This window comes from Lucilia cuprina, chromosome 5 (assembly GCF_022045245.1).
Source record: "Lucilia cuprina isolate Lc7/37 chromosome 5, ASM2204524v1, whole genome shotgun sequence".
Lineage (NCBI taxonomy): Eukaryota > Metazoa > Arthropoda > Insecta > Diptera > Calliphoridae > Lucilia > Lucilia cuprina.
Genome location: NC_060953.1, coordinates 21,423,725 through 21,445,653, shown reverse-complemented (window position 1 = coordinate 21,445,653; position 21,929 = coordinate 21,423,725). Strand labels below are relative to the sequence as shown.

The window sequence follows — 21,929 nt, the reverse complement described above, 5'->3', positions numbered from 1 at the left end:
TGTTGTAGATGTTGTTGTACAACAAGAGATGTCGCTACTTTATTAATTTACTTTAGCTTAGGGTTCTATAAATCGACTTTCGAATAATCGAACAATCGACTTTTTGTCGAAAAAGTCGATAACTCGACTATCGTCTATGAAAAAAGTCGAAAAGTCGACTTTGTAAATAAAAGTCGAAAAAGTCGGAAAGAGTCGAAAAAAGTCTAAAAAAGTCGGAAAAAGTCGAAAATAGAAAGAAGTCGAAAAAACTCAAAAAATTGCAACAAATAGAAAAAATATAAATACAATTTTTTTATTAATAATAACATTAATAATAATAATAATAATAATAATAATAATAATAATATAATGTTAAATGGCAACATTATAAATTTACGCTTCTGGCTTCGGAAAAAGTCGAAAATAGTCGAATAAAGTCGAAAAGTCGGAAAAAGTTGAAAAAGTCGAAAAGTCGACTATTTATAAAATATTAAAAGTCGAATAATCGACTTTTAATTAAATGAAAAAAGTCGAAAAATGGACTTTTAACTAAAATGCAAAAAGTCGAAAAGTCTTTTCGTTTCAACTATAGAACCCTACTCTGGCTGTGTATTTCGTTTTGTATGTTGAATGCTGTTGGCGTCATTGAGATGTGTATTTTGTTTTTGTATATTTGGATGTAGGTTGGTTTTATTGCGTTGTTTATTTTGTTTTTCTGTGTTTTTCATTATGTATGTTTAGATGTCTGTTTGTTTAGATGACTTGTGTATTTTGTTTTTATTTCGTTTAGCGTTGTTGTTCATTTTGTTTTGCTTTTGACGTAATTTTAATGTAGTCCGAAAAAAATTTATAAAACTAATACATATGTTTAGAATACACTATGGTGAAGGTTATATAAGATTTGGCACTTCCGAATATAGCACTCTTACTTGTTATGTTTTGTTTCTTGCATTGTTTATTTTTTTATTCAGGCATACGTACGTGTGACTTTTGTTTCAATGTGTTAGTAACAACTTTAAATGCTTATAGCTTCCAAAATCCTGAACCGATCTTATTATAGTATAATTACTGTAAAAGTAAAACGGGTCACACAAAATCGCTTTGCCTATTAATTATATAGATTAGCAATTTAATGAAGCCTTATAACCATACTACAATGAAAAGCAATGAAATAATATTCAACAAGAAGGAAAGTATAGTCGGGCATGGCCGACCATATAATACCCTACACCATGAGTATATTTTTAAAATTTTTACTTTTTATAAAAAAACTTTTATGTTGAATATTTTTCCAAAATATTTAAGCAATTTATTGATAAAAAAAACTAAAATTTCTAAATGAGGCTTTATATAGGTCAAATTGGGCCGATCCTCGGTAAATTTGGGAAAAGGATATATTTTTAAATAACAGTTAGTTTTGTTGAGTTTCATTACGATACAAATGGTTACAAGTCAATTTTAGACGTTTAAGACATTTTTTAAAGGGGGGTTTGTATAGGGGCTAGGGTCAAATAAGGGCCGATCCTTACGAAAATCTACAGTGTCATAAATACTTATGTAAAACTTATTTATGCCAATTTTTAGAGAGATAATAGAATATTTGACGTAATTATGGCATAAAAAGTTCAAATCGGGAGGTACGGTTGTATGGGGGCTAGGTGAAATAATGGACCGATTTCAACCATTTTCAATAGGCTTCGTCCCTGTGCCAAAAAACATGCTTGGTCCAAATTTCATCAAATTATCTTGAAAATTGCGGCCTGTACCTTGCGCACAAGGTTTACATGGACAGCCAGCCAGCCGGACAGACGGACGGACGGACATGTCTTAATCGACTCAGAAAATGATTCTGAGTCGATCGGTATACTTTAAGGTGTGTATTGGACCAATATTTTTGTATGTTACAAACATCAGCACAAACGTATAATACCCTCCCCACTATAGTGGTGTAGGGTATAATTATCGTTTATCCCGATCCAGAAGGATAGTTGAAAATGCGTTCGGGAAAGTGTCTACTATCGTTCTAACCTGCTTTTATCTCCACAATTTTTTTAAGAAATGATTATAATTATATACCCAGAAAGTCATATAAAATGGATCCTACTGCGTTGAATATTGAACATAAAAATCTTAACAATTTGGCTTCAACTTCCATAAGAAATCCTAATAAGAATGCAAATGATGTTAGAGATAAATAAATTTTAATTAACTATACTATCTATGAGAATATTTAATAAAAAACCAAGTAAGAGTGCTATATTCGGCTGTGCCAAATCTTATATACCCTTCACCAAAGTAAATTAATAAAGTAGCATCACTTGAACAGCTGACTATTTTTTTTAACTATAGTTTCTATAGAAAAATAATATTAGTTGTCAAACAGAGTAGAAAAAACAAGTTTGGTTCGTTATTTAAGGTATTCAATAGGAAAAATTAGCTTGTTCGTTAAATGCGATGTTCGTAGAATTGAATGGTCGTTAAATCGGAAAACTACTGTAGTTTAAAAGTGTTATAAATTTTATAATATATAATAATATAATTAAATCCTTAATATTTTCAACTTAAAAGTAATATTTTATATTTACGTTTTCTTCACTTTGTTGTTAAAAGAAATTTTCTTAAATTTTATTGGATTATTCCAAAAACAAAATACATGTGTTTGTTGTAGATGTTGTTGTACAACAAGAGATGTCGCTACTTTATTAATTTACTTTGTTTTCAAATAACAAGTTTGTCTGTGTTTCAAAATTATAAAAACACTTCATTATTTTTTAAAAATTAAACGCAATTTTAAAAAATTATTTGGTAATTCGGACGCCCTTATATTTTAGAAGATTAAATATTCCAGAATTCACACTTTTTACTAAAGTGTTTATTATATTTTGATCAATATTTGATGATTCCTGTGATATTCCAATTTTTCGTAAATTAAGGCTTTCGTATGTTGATTTCCTAAGAAAACTCGATTGGGTTGTAAAGACTTTTCGTGGACTTTACATCTAGTTAGCACTGCTGACCACTCTAAAGCAGGTGTATTTTTAATGTTAAACCAGTTCTTCAAAAATCTTATGTTGAGTATAAAGCATTTTCTTGCTGAAAATTCAGTTTTTTGTTGGACTTTGTGTCATGAAAAGCACAAAATTAATTTCTAAAGTTCTGGCGTAGGACGTGCTGTTAATTTTACATGATTGAAATTGGAATTTTAGTCAGACGTCGGAGCAAAAAGCTGCACTAACCATCAGCAACCCATCGCCAAAATTTCTCTTGGGAAAGTGTAGGGAATCCTTGCTCATATCTCTCCAATATCCTTATTTTTTATCTGGATTCCACTTTTTTCCTTCGAAAATATAAACTGATGTAAAATTTATAGTTATTTTCCCATTTACAAAAAAAAAAAATAGATAAAGTCATACTTGGATGTAATTTGCTTGCATATTTTCTTTCGCGAACTGGAGCTTTGTAGAAACATGATGGGGTAGTAACCGCGGAACTTGCATCATTTTTAATTATTTTGAATAATTTATTTTACTGTTATTTTAGGCACTTAAACGCCAATCTGAGCTTTTATATTTATTAAACTCAAAGTTGAATTGTTCTTTTTGCGTATATTATGGGGTATTTCTCGCTGGGAAAGAGTTTTCTGACATGCTGATCACTTGGTTTGTGCTTAATTATCACGATAAATAAAAAAATAACAACTTTCTCAATCCTATCCAATTTCTGAGCATTTTGCCTAAATTTCAAAAATTGGTCTTTTATAGCCGAAATTTTACCTTTTGCAGAGTCAGAATGAAAAAAATCTACATGGTACATCAAAGACACAATTTTTTTCTTTATTTTAGGACCATTTATATCCAAGTTTTTTGGCCTACTATGTTGCATAATTGTTTTTTATTGATTTGGTTTTATAATTATGCAACATTAAAATAACGGAAAACTTCCAGAAATGCAACAACAATAATCTCAAAATTATTTTTTTGTATATGTATAAATAGTAAATGCAAAAATGTATTATTTGTACAAATTTTTTGTAGATCCATTCAATACTTGAAGAGAAATTCGAAAAATATATTTGTTCTTATAATTTTGAAACACACCTTATACACTTCTTAATAATGTCCAAATGCTTTGTTTGCAAAACTTTTTTTAGTTCTTATTGAGAATTTTTTAGTCATTTTAAGTTTCATTACATATCTGACTCCAGTAATTTTATGTGCTTAGAATGTAATAAAGTGTTTTCCTCAATTCATTCATATAGGAAGCATTTAAAACGATTTCATTTTCATAAGGATCTATTTAATACTGAAGGTAATACTTTGCCATCATCATTTTGTGCCAATAAAGTAGGAAATTTAAATATTGATTCGGAGAATAAGGCAGATATTGAAGAAGGGGAAAGGTCGAAAAAAAATGATTTGAATCAACTTAAAGACTCTGCACTAAAATTTGTTTTATCTCTTTTTTCAAAAAACAATATCAATAGAAAAGATGCTTTTGATATAATAGGTTTTGTGAAAAATTCGTAATTGATGAAATTGTTACCATAATAAAAACAAATATATTAGAATTTATTGATGTTAAAAATCAGATTACTTTACTAGACTTATTATTTAACATATCTAATATGTTTAGGGATACCAACACTGAATTTAAATTACAAAACCCTTTAAAATCTTTTAATTTATTATTGCCTGTAGATGAAACCATATATACAAGTGAAATTCAACCACACCACAGTAATGGTGAAATTTGTCTCAGCAACATAACAAAAAAGGGAATGGTATTTCCAATTGATTTTTATATAGAGCAATTTTTCAAGAATAATAATTTAATCAAACTAAATTTAAAAACAATTGAGAAACATATGGCGAAAAAAGTTAAAAACATTTCCCTAAAGATCAAAAAGTTATTCCATATTTTCTTTATTCTGATGATCTTCAAGTAAATAACGCTTTAGGTTCACATACATCATCAGTAAGTGCATTTTATATCTCTTTTCCAACCGTTCCAAATTGCAATAAAATTGAAAACATATTGCTTGCATCTTTAGTAAAAAGTAGAGATTTTAAAGCGTTCGGAAACGATGTATGTCTTCAAAATTTAGTTAAAAAACTTGTTAGTTTAGAAGTTAATGGAATTAATTTCACAATAACTGCGGAAATTGTTAATGTTAAATTTGTACTTGGACTGTTTCTTGATGATAATTTGGCATTGAATACAATATTAAAGTGCAACAAAAGTTTTAATGCCCATTCATATTGCCGCTTATGTAAAGCAAAAAAAGATCAGGCATTCTATCTATGTGAGGAACTCCCAGAAAATTTAAGAAATAAGGAAAACTATGCAATAGATATAGCAAAAAATGATTCAAAAAGGACCGGCATAAAAGGTAAAACAATACTTAACAAAATACCTTCGTTTCATTTTATTGAAAATCAAGTTGTTGACATTATGCACGATCTGTTTGAAGGTGTTTTTATTTATGGCATGTGCCAAGCTATTTTAAAATTGCTTGTCAAGTCTAAATCTATTAATCTCGACGATTACCATAAGTTTTCATTAGTGACATTAAATTTGAGAAAGAAAAACTTTAATTATGGATCTATTGAAATCGGCAATCTTTCTCCAGAAATAACTCTGCAAAGATTACAAACAAATAACTTAAATATGTCTGCGAGAGAATGTATGACATTTGTTCACTTTTTCCCTTTAATGTTTCATGATTTAATTGATGCTAATGATGATGTATGGAAGTTTATATGCATAGTTGTACAATTTTGTGCTACATATTTCATATAATGACACAATAATAAACTTATTGAAGGAAACAATAATTGAGCATATGTAATGAACACGTAGAATCACGAGCTTGTACTTATTTTTTTTATAAATTAAAAACATAAAAACAAGAAGTTACAAAACTTTGGCAAGAGCAGGACTGCGGGAGCCATCGATAGACTAGCAACAGTCGGGAAAAAGGGGGGGTTCTGTCCTCTCCTGAACCAAAAGTCGGTTTGGTACAGAGTTGTTATTACAGACTCCCTTTTTAGTTTGTTCATAGTATATTGAAACTATATTTAAAGGACCGTAAAACCATATTAATAAAATAAAGATGCCCGAATATGGTCTTATGTGGAAAAAGGAAACATAAAAAGAACGTATTGAATTATTTAACCTCACAAATGGTTCTTCAAAGCGGTAAAGAAGAACCTGTCTCGTCACCCACCCAATTCTTATGCTCCAGACATTTAAAGTTATTAGAGCCCCTAGCACATTTAATCACCTTCGCCTATATCATCTTAAGAAAACACGAACAAGATACTTTTATCCAGACATATTTAATTCAAAAAAAGGGATATGCATGTTTATATACTTATATTAAGGTGGATGCTATTGGTAAATGTTACAGAGGAATTGGCAGAGGACCTGACAAAAGCAAGATTTTGGAATATGGATTTGTGCCCCGAAATTTGTATCTTTAGCTACAAAAGTTTGGCAAACGAAAGTGGGCGAAAACGGGCGCAATACTAAAGATTGTTGATATCTGAATTGATCTGATTTGTGCCAATAAAGTTGTGTTGTGGCTACCAAAGTGTGGCTAAAGACAACAGCCTTCTCAACGTGCGCAATACGGGGGATAGCTGATATCTGGAAGTTTGGCTAAAGACAGCGGACCTCAGAAAGGGCGCAATGCGGAAGATGGTTGAAATGTATTTTTTGTGCAAACAATATTATTTTTTTACAAACTAAACATTTAAAATTTTTTTATTATTAAAATTTTATTTGTTTCAAATAAACAAAAACATATTTTGACAGAGAAGGTATGCAAATAAGAAAACAAAAAAATTATCAGCTGTTCGATTGCATATACCTAACAAGCGATAGTCGATGGGAAAGAAGTAAAAGGCATCATAAGTAAACGAAATAAAAAATATTAATCAAAACAAAAGAACAAAAATGTTAATTTGCAATGTTAATTTTAATGTTTAAAGGTACATGATAATGTTAGATACATTCATACATGTGTATTAATGTAGCTTACATACACATGTATGTATATTGATACTAATGCAATTGAACTTATTGCAATGATGATTTTTACTTCATACATGTATGCATTAATAATTGTTTGATTATTGCACTCACAATTTTAACAATGTTCGATGACGTGAAGGCCTCCAAGAGATCGATGTTATGATGTTGTTGGTGTGATTATTGCTAAAATTTTGTTCAAATGATATTATTAATGCTTGTCAGAGTTTCCTAACCTTGAACCCAAAAATTTATGTTTAATTAGTGATTTAGTTTTTTTTTCGCAAAAGACTAAAATGGTTTGAATGCTCTCAAACCATACAAATACATTGGTAAGAAAAATATACTTAACAGCTAAAGGTATAAAAACAAACTTTATAAGCAATTTACAACAACATGATAGATAAGCTAAAGGAATAAACTGACAGTTCTATATTCTTGGATAGGTTGATAACTAGAAAAAAATTAAATTTTTGACTTTACAAATGGCGATTTTTGATTAGCAAGACATTTAATGAAGCGGAAATGCTGTTATTGCTTAGAAATGTTATTTTGTGCAGTAGTATAGGTAAGTTTAGCTAATCTTATTATTGAATTGAATGTATATATGATGATTTCCATGAAAGTGTTAAATTTATGATTTTAATTTTGCAGAATGTTAAAAATTTGTTTGTGGTCGGGAAAGTTTAAATCTGATAGAATAATAAGCAATATTTTTAGATATGAATACTGAATGGAAACCAAATAAATTATAATCTTAAAAGTTTTGTCCACAACTGGTGAATATTCAAACATAATTAGGGGGTTCTGATGATGAGGTATACTTATGTGTTTCGTAATTGTATGTAGGAGTATGTTGCTCAATTGTGGGAGAGATCTTGGGAACCAACTGATCGAACTTTGTTGTACGACATTTCTTTATCTCCGATTTCATGCATTTAATAGTTCGAAAACAAATGCGCTGCTACCGTCCTCATAAAAATACAGTTGCTTGATATACCCACAAAAGAACAATTATTGCAATGAAATTGAATAAAATAATCTTTAAAGAAAATACAAAATTAAACAACCTAATGAGAATTGCTTTTCAAAAATTTTTAAATTTGTGGTGTTTTAAAAAGAACTTATGATGTCAGATTCCTCCCAAATTTACAATATTTAATAAAACGGGTGTTAAGTTTAAAATATCCACACTAGTGGACCCGATTCCAATGTGCCAAAAGTGTTATGGAGTACAACGATTGAAGGAAACTTTTCTTCTCCAAAATCCTCAATAATTGCCGATGCACCAAATTACTTTACTGCACATACAAATGTTGCAAATCTTCAAAATTAGATATACTGTGCAGTCTGCAATTGTAATAAATCTTTCCAGAGCCACGACTTTCAACAAAATGAACGAGAAACGGATATGATTTTTTGTTTTTGCAAGTTATTTGAATTGGGTGAGTTGACAAATACTTGAGTAAGTGTCAAATAGTTATGTAGAGATTGAGTGGCAACTTCAAAAAAATATTGTGTATAATCTACTACAAATAAATATGTTTAAAGTAAACCAAACTGAATACAGTGAAGGGCAAAACTGTTTGTAATAATAAAACAAGAGTTTTATAATTCAAAACTTTTAAGACATATATATAAGCTTAAACAAAATATTACAGAAAAGTTTGGGAAATTATAAGTTTTGTAAAAATTATCAAACCGTTCATTACAAACTAGGTTATTCTGATGTTTTACCATAACATAATTATCTGGAAAAAAAGGTTTTCACAGTAAACAAATATAGGTAAAATTCATTTAAAAATCTCAGATACGTATATCTTTTGAATGAAAGGTACCAACCACTTTGCCATTAAGGTCTTCCAAGACATAATAGTGACTTCCAACCTTCTCTTTCACTCTAGATTTAATAAACAGTGGAGCTAATTTAAAATTGAAATTTTTCTCACTACTACTCTTTTCAAACTTTCTTCTAAAAACTATTTGTCCTGTTTGGAAGGTTTGAGGTCTAACACGCAAGTTATAGGTTCTCTGCTTGGTATCATATGCGGTTTTTAAATGTTTTTGTAAATCGGCTCGAATCAATTTAAGACTATCGTCACGAGACAGTTGATATGCAGGATCGTTAAGCAAACGTAAGTTTCTTAGGATTTCATAGGTAGTGCCATGAGTGACCATATCAAATCCGAAGACAGCATGGTATGGAGTACAGTGAATTGACTGTTGATAGGAGTTTCTTAATGCGCAACTTATCTGGCTTAAATGCTCGTCCCACATTTTATGATCTTGTTTAGATAAGATCTTATTCCCGCAATAACCGAACGGTTAACCCTCTCGGACGTATTACTTTGGGGCGAGTAAACAGCCGTAAAAGTATGTTTAATACCAAAACTTGTTAAAAAGGCCTTGAAGTGCGACCCATTGTCGCTCACAATACTTTCAGCACACCATACACATGAAAAATTTGTTGCCTAAGATAATCTTCAATTGATTTGGAGGTAAATTTGCGAAGGGGAAATAACCAATGGAATTTGGTCAGGTGGTCAAGAACTATAAGAAGTCCTATATAGCCCGATCTACTCCTAGGGTACGGTTCAAGAAGGTAAATAAACATTTTCTGAAAAGGACGACTAGAAATCATTTGTTTTCCTATTTCGGGTTTTAATGTAACGTTTGGAGCTTTGTTTGTCCTACAGGTCTCGCAGTTTCTTACATAGTCTTACATATCCTTAACCATGCCAGGCCAGAAAAAACTCCGACGAATCAATTCCAGGGTTTTAACCATTCCCCCATGTGCACAAACAGGGTCATCATGTGCTCGAGTAATTACGTTCTTTCTTAGCCTAAAAGGTATCCACAATTTCCAACTATTTTTGTCTTGTTCTTCATTTCCACTATAGTGCTCAGTTCTCAAATAAACAAATTTATCTTTCACTTTAAGATCAGGGTATTTATAAGGTTCATTCATGATTTTGTCTTTAAGATTTGTATAATCAGAATCTTCAAAATATGCCGAATTTAGATCTATTTCGGGTTCTGAAAAAGATAAAGCACATATTTCGTCACCTAAGCTCCTCGACAACGCATCCGGGACAACATTTTCTTTCCCCTTGCGGTGGCTAATTGTAAACTTGTATGGTTGGAGTTTGAAAACCCATCCAGCCAAACGACCTGTGAGTTCTGGCTGCCTCATAAGCCAAACAATGCTCGAATGATCCGTTATGACCTCGAACTCCTGAAGTTCGAGGTAGCTCGAAAACGCTTTATCGCCTCCAGGACAGCCAAACACTCACGCTCAGTCACACTATAATTTTGTTGAGCGGTGTTTAGCTTTTTGCTCATAAATGCTATGGGTTTTTCATTTCCCTGGTCGTCTAACTGTATCAACACTGCGCCTATACCAAAGTTGCTGGCATCGCAGTGTAAGTAAAATTTCTTTTCAAAATCGGGGTCAGTTTTTATGCCACCATTGCCTATGACATACCCTAAGTACTGAACCGTAGTTACACAAAACTTGCTTTTACTTATGTTCAATGTCAGATTTGCTTTACGAAACTGGTTAGCCACACGCACTAATACTGATAGATGAGTCGGAAAGTCCTCCGAGACAATAATTAAGTCGTCTAAGTAGCCGAATACTGCATTGCGAAGATCTGGGGGAATTATTTCGTCGATTAACTGATAGAGAGGTCGTCCGGGTACGGTAAAGGCTGTCAATGGTTTTGATTCGTCTGTTAGGCCAATTTGCCAATATGCGTCTTTTAAATCTAATTTTGATATTATATTTGCTTTTGGGATTCTAGAAAATATTCCCTCTATCGACGGCAAAGGGTATGCGTCTTTCTTTGCCACAGCATTGACCTTCCGTGCATCGAGGCACAACCTGACCTTATTTTGTTTGATCACCAGTCTCATGGGTGAGCTCCAGGGAGATTGGGATGGCTCTATGACCCCTAAGGCAAACATGCGGTCTAATTCGGTAAACATTAGTTTCTCCACAGCAGGAGAAACTGGGTAAAGACGTTGTTTAATGGGTTTGGACTCGCCTACGTCTATTTCGTGCTTAATGAGTTTTGTTCTTCCCAGACCTTGTTGCTCGAAATTAGGAAACAAAGCAATAATAGTGTCTAATTGGTGCTTTTGGCTCGACGTCAAAGGGTAGTTTATTTCTTCTGAAGTTTGTTCAGGTTTTATATTTTTAACAGACAACATTTCGGACTTTTCATTAGGTTTATCGGACAAATTTGCTACAGACATATCTACAATATCTATGGACTCTACAATATTGGGAATGAGATTAAAGGCATTCAAAAAATCAATGCCTAAAATTAACCTTTGGGTTATCGATGGAATAATGAATAGTTTAAGATTTCGCTCCTGATCTTTGAACCTTACATCTACGGCTAACCAACCTGCAACTATTTGTGAATTTCCGTCTGCAGTTTTAACAGATGATCGACATTTATGGTAGTTGGGAAATGACGTGAAATTTGATGTTGCTAGATCTGATCCAATGCAACAGATATTAGCACCAGTGTCAAGAAGTCCGTACTCGGTAAAGGTCAAAAAGTTTACTTTTGCATAAAAACGTTTATCTGTTGGATTATTAATTATGGTGGAAATTAAGAACTTATTACATATTTTACGCATTTTAAAGTAAGAACGGAGACGAAAAGTTGATCGTTTCGGTTTGGGCTTTTTAATAGAATTTATAGAAGAACTATGAAATATCTCATTACGTTTCCTAATATAATTTTGCAATCTTTCGTGATATGACAAGTGTGGATATATAATTTTTGAAATACCTTTTGTTTCATAGTTATTATTATCTTTTCTGAGAATTTTTAAGGTCACTTTAGTATTTTTGTTAAAGTCTGGTTTTATTATGGACATTTCCGGGAGATATATTTTGTCAGAACTATTCGAAATGTGATTGGAATCTTTGTCACAAGTTTTAACTACTTTTCCGACTGTTTCTGATCCAGAATCCTGTAGTTTTTTGACAAAATAATCTTTCTATTCGAACATTTTGGGCACTGTGGCTTATATGTGTTTTTTGCACCACAACCATAACAAGATATAGTGCGTTCCTTAAGACAATCGTCCCATACATAGTCAGGCTCGTCGCAATTCCAACACCTAATTATTCTGTCCGAATTTTGAATAGAATTAACTCCACATGACTAGGATTGCTTGAATAATCTAAATTATCAAAATTATCTGCTTTACTTATTTCGGCAATATGCCTGCGAGGAACCATAGGATTTTGAGAACGAAAGGCTAGATTTCTACGAACATGTTCTTCGCTTAAAAATAACTCACGCATCTGTACAAGTTTACGCAAGTGCGGAATAGAATGTACAGGTATGTATTGTATTTCCTGACGTATTTCAGGTCGCAAATTTCTTGTTAATATTTCAATTAACTCCATTTCGGGGATTGGAGATGGCAACCTGTCCATTATGAAAGAAATTGCGTCAAAATAGGAATCAAAAGTTTCTCCTACTTTTTGTTTGCGATTTCGAATTTCTTCTTTGATATCATAAGATGACTTAAAATCCTTATATTGGCATTGAATTGCCTCACAAAAATCTGTCCAATCGATATTACCTACTCTTTTATGATAGCGCCAATACCATTCTTTGGCCTTGCCGCTTAGAAGAATATTTAAATTCTTGCATATTGGTGTAAAATTTCCGCTAAAATGATCGTTAGTGAGAGATCGAACTCTATAGAGAAATTCATCAATATTTAAACCGGAAGATGAACCGTCGAATCGTAAACTCCAACTCTGTATGATAAAAGTAACTTTTTCAGCAGCCATATTAAAACTATTTAAATTTTGTGAACTTGGAATAATATTTCTATCTCTAGAGTTAGGTACGTTATTGAAAGCATTTTCATTTCTTTGTTCCGTTTCCCTATTAATATTTGGACTAAAATTGTAAAAATTTTGATTGGATCTTAAATTAGGATTCTGTGGTATTTCATTTAGAGGTGAATTGCCATTAGGATTACAATGAAAGTGTTGATTTGTTAGGATATTCAAATTGGAAAGTAATCTTGTTAGAGTATTCTCAATCATATTATTCAACTGGTCGTAATCTATATTATTTCTTTGTCTCGTCGATTGGATCTTGCTAAGTTTTGTCGGGTATTTAAGTTTTGAGAATTAGTTGGTGTTGTAGGAAAAGTTTCCATAGGGGTTCTAGCTTGATCTTCTTCAATGTTTCCAGTACTAGATTCCATTAAAGAGCGTTGAGTGTCTTGAATAAGGTTTCTACTTTGACTACGTGTATTTGGTCTTCCTACCATAGCTCCTCTAGGACGACCTCGAAATGTAGATTTAGGAACATTATTCAAATTATGAATTTTCAAACTAGCCAAATCGCAGGGCAATTTGCACGTAGGGCATTCTGCATTATTTGAAAAAAGTTGATCAATACAAAGTCGATGGAAACAATGATTACAGTTTGTAATAATCATGCATTCCTGATTTCCTAACATAACTTTATTACAAATAAAAATTCAAAAATTTTTTGATTTTTGCCGTTTTATTTTTGTCCAAAATGTGTCTTGACTCTTTTATTAATAAAATAAAATTTTCTTTAAGAACATATAACAATTTTATAGTTTTCTAAAAGGTATCTTTACGCAGAACGCTTTGGCGTAAAAAACCTATTCCTATTTTTTGAAAATGTTGCCACTGCGTCCTTCCGAATATGACCTATTTTTTATCAAAACTTCAACTTTGGGCGACATGTTCTAAAATCCCAAAGCTGGGATCAGAAAACTGAAAGCAGTTTTGGAAACCTCAATATGTTTTCTATTTACTCCAAAAGTATTTTCCCTGAAAGAAATGTGGACCCTATGGGCAAAAATGTAAAAAATCCCATTTTTGGGATTTTCATTCCTATTTTGGGGTATTGCGGGATGCCCTTTGACCTTTTCAATTTTTTTTTTGCATTTTCTTATTTGAAATGACAAATTTAACAAGCGTAAAAGATTTCATTGAGTTTTGTTCATAAATAAAGATTTTGTCATATATTACATATTTGTTAAATTTCTAAAACTATGATTTATATCAAAATTTTAATAGGGTCGCAGATAGCTACAACAATTTAGTCCATATTTATCCCTTAATATCTTTTTTTAGTTAGATATGCAACTTCTCGACCCTTTACAAAAAATTTCAAGCCAATATCTCAATTACATTCAAAAATATGTTCATTTAAACCTGTGTCCTTCAATTTCATCTTTTTCATATTTTAGTATTAAGTATGACAGACAGAACATACATTTTGTGTTGAATAAAATATTTGGACAATTTTTAAAAATTATTTAGTTAATTATTTTATTAAAGACTATAACATTGTATATACAATAAAAAATATAATTTTATTATGAGCCACGCACAACAACACCTGAATCACCCCACAAACCACCTTTCCCGCCCACCGAAATATAAAACACAATTTAATACAATATCATCAGTTAGTATAATAGTTTTTTTTATTTGAACTGTTTATCTTAAACATAATACAATTAATTCTTACAACCTACTTATATAGTTAATTCCTAACACTACTTATTTTCTATAAATTAATCTGTCATATCGGTATACATATCCAGAAGGTAATATAAGTCCTTTAAATCTTCCTCGTTTTGAGATGATAGAGTTTCATAACAAATCCATCTTTTTCGCATAGTTGAAAGAACAAGATCAGAAGATAGAAGTAAACTATTAAAAATATCTTCATTCTGTGATTGCCTGGAGCATTTTCTTGAGCTGAAAAGTTGAACATGCTTAAAATCTCGATTCATCGCTTCCTGGGCTTCTTCTGTTAACTCTCCAAGTGGAAGAATATTCGATTCAATTATTATTTGACCATGACACAATACTTTGTGTACTGTTGGTGTTAGTTCCCTCTATGGATACAGAGATACAAGTAATTTAGAAATTTCAGATGTATATTCCCCAAATCGATTTCCATTAATTTTATGTTTACTATTCAGTGCCATTAAAATAGTGTTAACTCTTCGAAGCAACTCCTTGTCGATTCCAGTTATTTTTGAAGTAATTTCAAAATCACGAAAAAACCTTCTCGCCGTATTACCGTCATTTGTACTACCGCAACTTGGAAGTGGTTTGTCGATGTTTAATCCCATCTGAATTTTAAATTCTTCTTGGATTCTGCTTTTTTCCGCAGCTCTCAGTTCTTTCAATTCTTCATTATTTTTTGTTGATTTAGTAAGATTCTCTGGCACACTTCTATATTTGAGGTCGTATGCTATGTGTAAAAAGTAATCCAAAAATCGTGTTCTGGCATGAAGTGGTGAAATTCAGTAATACTTCTGCTTTTGTTTATATTTGAGAATTGCGACTTTTTCTCATTACATATTGAGCATCTCCAGAAGGAAGAAGTGTTATGGCATTGCTGACCTTTCCATCAATCATTGTTAAGCTTAGCTGATATGATACGTTAATAGAGAATTCCTTTATTTTTATGCAAATGGGCTCCAGTGCATTTATTTTATCTTTTAAATATTCCACTAAATCTTTTGTTGTTTTCTTTGACTCCTTTATATATTCAAATCCAATAGGTCTACAAAAATTTTTTTGAGCCCGGAGTTGTATTGATCCATATATCTTCAAATGAATTTCGGATGCTTGACGATGATGGATTAAGGGAATATGAACGAATTCGTAATGGCACTAATGATGACATAAATACACTTTTGTAGTCTGCTAATGTCCGACTTCCACAAGCTTGTTTGTATTCTGGAAGTGCTGATAAACCGTCACATCCCCATGGAGTTGGTATACTTTCCACAATTCGCTTAAGTCGTTTTGGTGATGCATTAGGAAGAATAGTTGCAATATGTACGGCATCCATAGGTTGGTTTTCCTTTTTCAAATGTATCAGCAATTTCCTCATTTGAGATTGAAAAAAGTTTTTGTGTACCCTCTTTTTTTTGACCTTGAACATAAGTCTTCGTATGACTTGCAAGGCACTCATGCTGATGTGTTGTAAGTTGAGATTTCCGTAGTAGTTTCCATCCAACAACAAAATTTTAATCGAAATTTCTTTTGATTTCCATCCACAGACTTACTTTTTACATCAAAAAGTTTTCAATTTTTGATATGCCTGTTTTGTCTTTTTCTACTATATGTAGTTTTTATATAATTTGAAATGTCTTCAATTCTTTCTGGCCCTTTTGAAGATACACTCCATAAAACGGAACACAACTCTTCGTACTTTAATGTAATCTTTATTGTAGATTTATTAAATATGGTACTTAAAATCTGAGAAGTTTACTTATATACCAATTCTTGTCATTTCCGATACAGGTATTCCAAAGTAAAAAATTACGAACTGTCTACCTATTAACATTTAGGACTATATTACTATAACCTGTAATTCAGTCATTGATATTTCTTTTTATGAATGAATCGAAATTATCATTACCTGTATATTTTTACCTACATGATCATAAACGAAACAGAACGAAATCATCTGTCAAAAAATTTAGGTAAAAAATAGTTATAAATTTCTAAAAATTTAAGCATAATATGACCTTTCAATTATAAGGTTAAGCAGACAAATAGAAAATAGGTAAATATAAGATTTAAACATGTTCTATCATATTTAATACTAAAATATGAAAAATATGAAATTAAAGGACACAGGTTTAAATGAACATATTTTTGAATGTAATTGAGATATTGGCTTAAAATTTTTTGTAAAGGGTCGAGAATTTCCATATCTAACTAAAAAAAGATATTAAGGGATAAATATGGACAAAATTGTTGTAGCTATCTGCGACCCTATTAAAATTTTGATATAAATCATACTTTTAGAAATTTAACAAATATGTAATATATGACAAAATCTTTATTTATGAACAAAACTCAATGAAATCTTCAACGCTTGTTAAATTTGTCATTTCAAATAAGAAAATGCAAAAAAAAATTGAAAAGGTCAAAGGGCATCCCGCAATTCCCAAAAATAGGAATGAAAATCCCAAAATTGGGATTTTTTACATTTTTGCCCATAGGGTCCACATTTCTTTCAGGGAAAATACTTTTGGAGTAAATAGAATACATATTGAGGTTTCCAAAACTGCTTTCAGTTTTCTGATCCCAGCTTTGGGATTTTAGAACATGTCGCCCAAAGTTGAAGTTTTGATAAAAAATAGGTCATATTCGGAAGGACGCAGTGGCAACATTTTCAAAAAATAGGACAAGTTTTTTACGCCAAAGCGTTCTGCGTAAAGATACCTTTTAGAAAATTATAAAATTGTTATATGTTCTTAAAGAAAATTTTATTTTATTAATAAAAGAGTTAAGACACATTTTGGGCAAAAAAAACGGCAAAAATCTAAAATTTTTTATTTTTAAATTAAAAAACGTATATTTTTGGATCTGTAAATGATATTGACCTGAAATTTTTTGTATATTATTGGAAATTTTGTTGTCTAACTAACAAGAAAAAAATTACGCCCGGTATTCAAAAAAAGGCGGACCAAGGTATGGTAAATTTTGTATCACTAAATGCCTATAACTCCGATATTATAAGAGATAAGTAGTATGTCCAAGCATGTTTTTTCAAGATCTCGTCGAGCGCTTTCAGAAAATATAAAAATTTGGTATTTGGGTGAAAAACAAAAAAATGGCACGAGTTTAAAAATTTTACATGTCGTAGGTACCCTACTTTGAGCCGCCGTCCCGTCCCTGGGGCATCTGCGGGGTTCATCTTCAAAACTTAAACTCGAATACTCCTTGGCTACGCTCACGCCAAATTTTATCCCGATCTGATCAGCCGTTTAGAAATGCCAGATTTATTTCCAAAAAATTTCCATTCTGCCCCACTGTGCAATGTTCGATGACGTGAAGGCCTCCAAGAGATCGATGTTATGATGTTGTTGGTGTGATTATTGCTAAAATTTTGTTCAAATGATATTATTAATGCATGTCAGAGTTTCCTAACCTTGAACCCAAAAATTTATGTTTAATTAGTGATTTAGTTTTTTTTTCGCAGAAGACTAAAATGGTTTGAATGCTCTCAAACCATACAAATACATTGGTAAGAAAAATATACTTAACAGCTAAAGGTATAAAAACAAACTTTATAAGCAATTTACAACAACATGATAGATAAGCTAAAAGGAATAAACTGACAGTTCTATATTCTTGGATAGGTTGATAACTAGAAAAAAATTAAATTTTTGACTTTACAAATGGTGATTTTTGATTAGCAAGACATTTACTTAATGAAGCGGAAATGCTGTTATTGCTTAGAAATGTTATTGTGTGCAGTAGTATAGGTTAGTTTAGCTAATCTTATTATTGAATTGAATGTATATATGATGATTTCCATGAAAGTGTTAAATTTATGATCTTAATTTTAATTTTGCAGAATGTTAAAAATTTGTTTGTGGTCGGGAAAGTTTAAATCTGATAGAATAATAATAAGCAATATTTTTAGATATGAATACTGAATGGAAACCAAATAAATTATAATCTTAAAAGTTTTGTCCACAACTGGTGAATATTCAAACAAAATTAGGGGGTTCTGATGATGAGGTATACTTATGTGTTTCGTAATTGTATGTAGGAGTTTGTTGCTCAATTGTGGGAGAGAACTTGGGAACCAACTGATCGAACTTTGTTGTACGACATTTCTTTATCTCCGATTTCATGCATTTAATAGTTCGAAAACAAATGCGCTGCTACCGCCCTCATAAAAATACAGTTGCTTGATATACCCACAAAAGAACAATTATTGCAATGAAATTGAATGAAATAATCTTTAAAGAAAATACAAAATTAAACAAATTAATGAGAATTGTTTTTCAAAAATTTTTAAATTTGTGGTGTTTTAAAAAGAACTTATGATGTCAGATTCCTCCCAAATTTATAATATTTAATAAAACGGGTGTTAAGTTTAAAATTTCCACACTAGTGTACCCGATTCCAATGTGCCAAAAGTGTTATGGAGTACAACGATTGGAGGAAACTTTTCTTCTCCAAAATCCTCAATAATTGCCGATGCACCAAATTACTTTACTGCACATACAAATGTTGCAAATCTTCAAAATTGGATATACTGTGCAGTCTACAATTGTAATAAATCTTTCCAGAGCCACGACTTTCAACAAAATGAACGAGAAACGGATATGATTTTTTTTTGCAAGTTATTTTAATTGGGTGAGTTGACAAATACTTGAGTAAGTGTCAAATAGTTATGTAGAGATTGAGTGGCAACTTCAAAAAAAATATTGTGCATAATCTTCTACAAATAAATATGTTTAAAGTAAACCAAACTGAATACAGTGAACTATTTGTAATAATAAAACAAGAGTTTTATAATTCAAAACTTTTAAGACATATATATATAAGCTTAAACAAAATATTACAGAAAAATTTGGAAAATTATAAGTTTTGTAAAAATTATCAAACCGTTCATTACACATAATACCATGTTTATCAAAATATTTGCAGAGACTTTAAAGCCCAAACATCATTTTCTTACTCATTATCCAACCGTTATCAAAGCATCCGGACCATTAAGATGTTTTTCCAATTTTATGTTTGAAGCTAAACATAAAGAATTGAAGTCGTATGCCAATGTATGTAATAGTCGAAAATGTTTCATTTTATCAGCAGCAATTAAATTTCAATTTAAATTTGCATACAAAATTTTCTTCAAAAAAAGTTATTGCAATGATGTATTTTATAAAGAAGATGAAAGGATTCAATCAAATTACAACGAAATTATTTTAAAAAATGAAAATTTAAAACACCTTGAGATTGTAAGCTTAAAATCTATTTCACACAATGGAACTACCTGCAAATCTAATTTTTATGTTGCTCGATTAAATAGTGAACACTTATTAGATGCTTTCAAAATTAAAGAAATTTTGTACTGTGATTCAAATTGCAATATATTGTATGCGAAAAGAAATTTTAAGCTCAATTTTAGTCCAAATATTGTAGGATATTTTATTGATGACGTACCAACATCATTATCAATTGTTCCTATTCGTGATATTGTAGGATTTTCATTTAATATTTTGCATTTATGTAATGGACAAAGAGCTGTAAGAATAAAGAAGTTTACAATAGAATAATAAAGATAATTTAATAAAAACAATTCCACAACACAATGGATAAAGAGGCCGTTAACGCACCAAAAGAGGACGAATTTCATAGTTTAATAAAAAGCATTGATATTGATAACTATTTATATGTAATGCCGATTATAGAAGGTAAAATTCAATAAAATCGTTATATAGTGCTGTAGAAAAGAAACTACTCAAAACTTAAACTGATCGCAATTCCTCTATACATGTGAAGTGTCATTAAAATGGAACTAAGCGTGGAAGTTTATTTTTTTCTTTTCTATACCACTGTGCGTTAATATAGTCATACCTGAGTATTTTAGTATTTTCCTCTTACAGAGCAGAAAATTACATTAAGCCAATTTAAAAGTTTCGATCGATATTACTTAGACAAATTATTTGAAATTGGAAGTTTTAATCATTTACGAGAACTAGGAAGAAAAGTTCAATTTATTGAAAAGTTTTCCGAATGGAAAAAATCTGCCAATAACCTAAATAATGAAAGCAATAACCCGATTTTTACTAATGATGAAAGTTCTTTAAATTATGTAAGTTTGTTTGTTACAAAAGGTATAAAATGTAATAAAGTTCTTTTTTTAAGAATTTAAATCAAGTGTTCATAACTAATCCTATTTATTGCGAGTTTAAATCATATTATGATAAGAATGGTCATTTGGGAAATTTAGAGCAAAATAAATTAAGAAGAGCAATTATTGATTTTTTTGCTTCAAAAAATATAAATTTAGATTCAAAAAAACTTAAAAATCTTGCCTCTCAAATTCATCAGCTATTTCCAAATGAAGCTGAGGAAGTATATTTTGAAAAACAGAAGCACCAAAGGGCCAAGGGTAAATTATTTTATAGGCATCAAAATGCTATGAAATCAAGTGCCAAGCTCATTACCAAGGCTATACCATATATAGAAAAGAAAATTTATTTCCTGGGAAATGGTATGAAATTAAAAATAGTGAAAATATGTATTGATATTAAAATATGTTTTTATTTTTCAGAACAAGATGCCTCCAAAATAAAATCTTTTTTGAAATATAATTTCCAGGATAGAGAACAAACATGCCAACGGTGGAATCAAACAAATAGACAAATATTAATAATAATGTTCTATTTTCAGATTCAAAGGATGCAGTACTAATTTATTTAATTCATGGAGTTTTAAAGCCAGACAGATGTCATAAAGATATTGGTAGGCCAACTATTGCGGATTCTCAGATGTCCACTATAAAGTTCCTAGAAGAAGACATTGAGGTGGATTTATATAGTTGTCAACCGCCTTTCCTTTTAATTAAACAAAATTTATTTAGTGTAAATACAATCCATGTAGTCGTAGACCAAATTATATACAAGGCTGACACGATTGCTTCTGCTTTAGCGCTTTGTTTTAAAATATATCAGGTTTTCAATTTAAATTATAATATAAAATGTATCAACTTTTGGTTATTTATACAAAAAATTTTATTTCAAATTGACGTTGTAGGAAATAATTTTAAAGCAATAAGTGCATTTTTTAAAGCACATAACAACTTTTAAATTAAATGAAATGTGTGAATATAATTCTAAGAAATTTTAATTGACTACAGATATGTAGTATGTACATATTTACGCTATTACCATTATAATTTCAATTTTCAATTTAGTGTTAATCATTTCTTAATAACATTATTTTAACTTATATGTATCTTTAATTTATATGTAAAAATCTTCAATAAAAATAACTGAAACTGAATAACTAAAAAAACAGTAATTTCTAATGTTTTTGTAGGTAAAAAATTGTCAGT

The 21,929-nt window shown here is 30.6% G+C and overlaps 2 protein-coding genes across 3 annotated transcripts; one reads left to right on the top strand and one right to left on the bottom strand.

Moving 5' to 3' along the window:
• Nucleotides 1–7,981: 7,981 nt before the first annotated feature.
• On the top strand, nucleotides 7,982–21,611 carry LOC124420427. Of its 2 annotated transcripts, XM_046953145.1 has the most exons (6): nucleotides 18,815–19,222; nucleotides 19,517–19,644; nucleotides 20,012–20,283; nucleotides 20,476–20,684; nucleotides 20,738–21,086; nucleotides 21,147–21,611. In XM_046953145.1, the coding sequence occupies exons 3-6, from the start codon at nucleotides 20,181–20,183 to the stop codon at nucleotides 21,284–21,286; spliced, it is 801 nt and encodes a 266-aa protein (XP_046809101.1). In that variant the 5' UTR covers nucleotides 18,815–19,222; nucleotides 19,517–19,644; nucleotides 20,012–20,180; the 3' UTR covers nucleotides 21,287–21,611. The 2 variants fall into 2 exon arrangements, with proteins under 2 accessions (XP_046809100.1, XP_046809101.1); XM_046953144.1 differs by lacking the exon at nucleotides 18,815–19,222 and adding an exon at nucleotides 7,982–8,456 and having other exon boundaries at nucleotides 19,517–20,283.
• LOC111688583 lies at nucleotides 8,818–9,189 on the bottom strand. The gene has a single exon (XM_023451095.2). It carries the CDS (start codon nucleotides 9,187–9,189, stop codon nucleotides 8,818–8,820), a length of 372 nt encoding a protein of 123 aa, XP_023306863.2.
• Nucleotides 21,612–21,929: the final 318 nt, after the last annotated feature.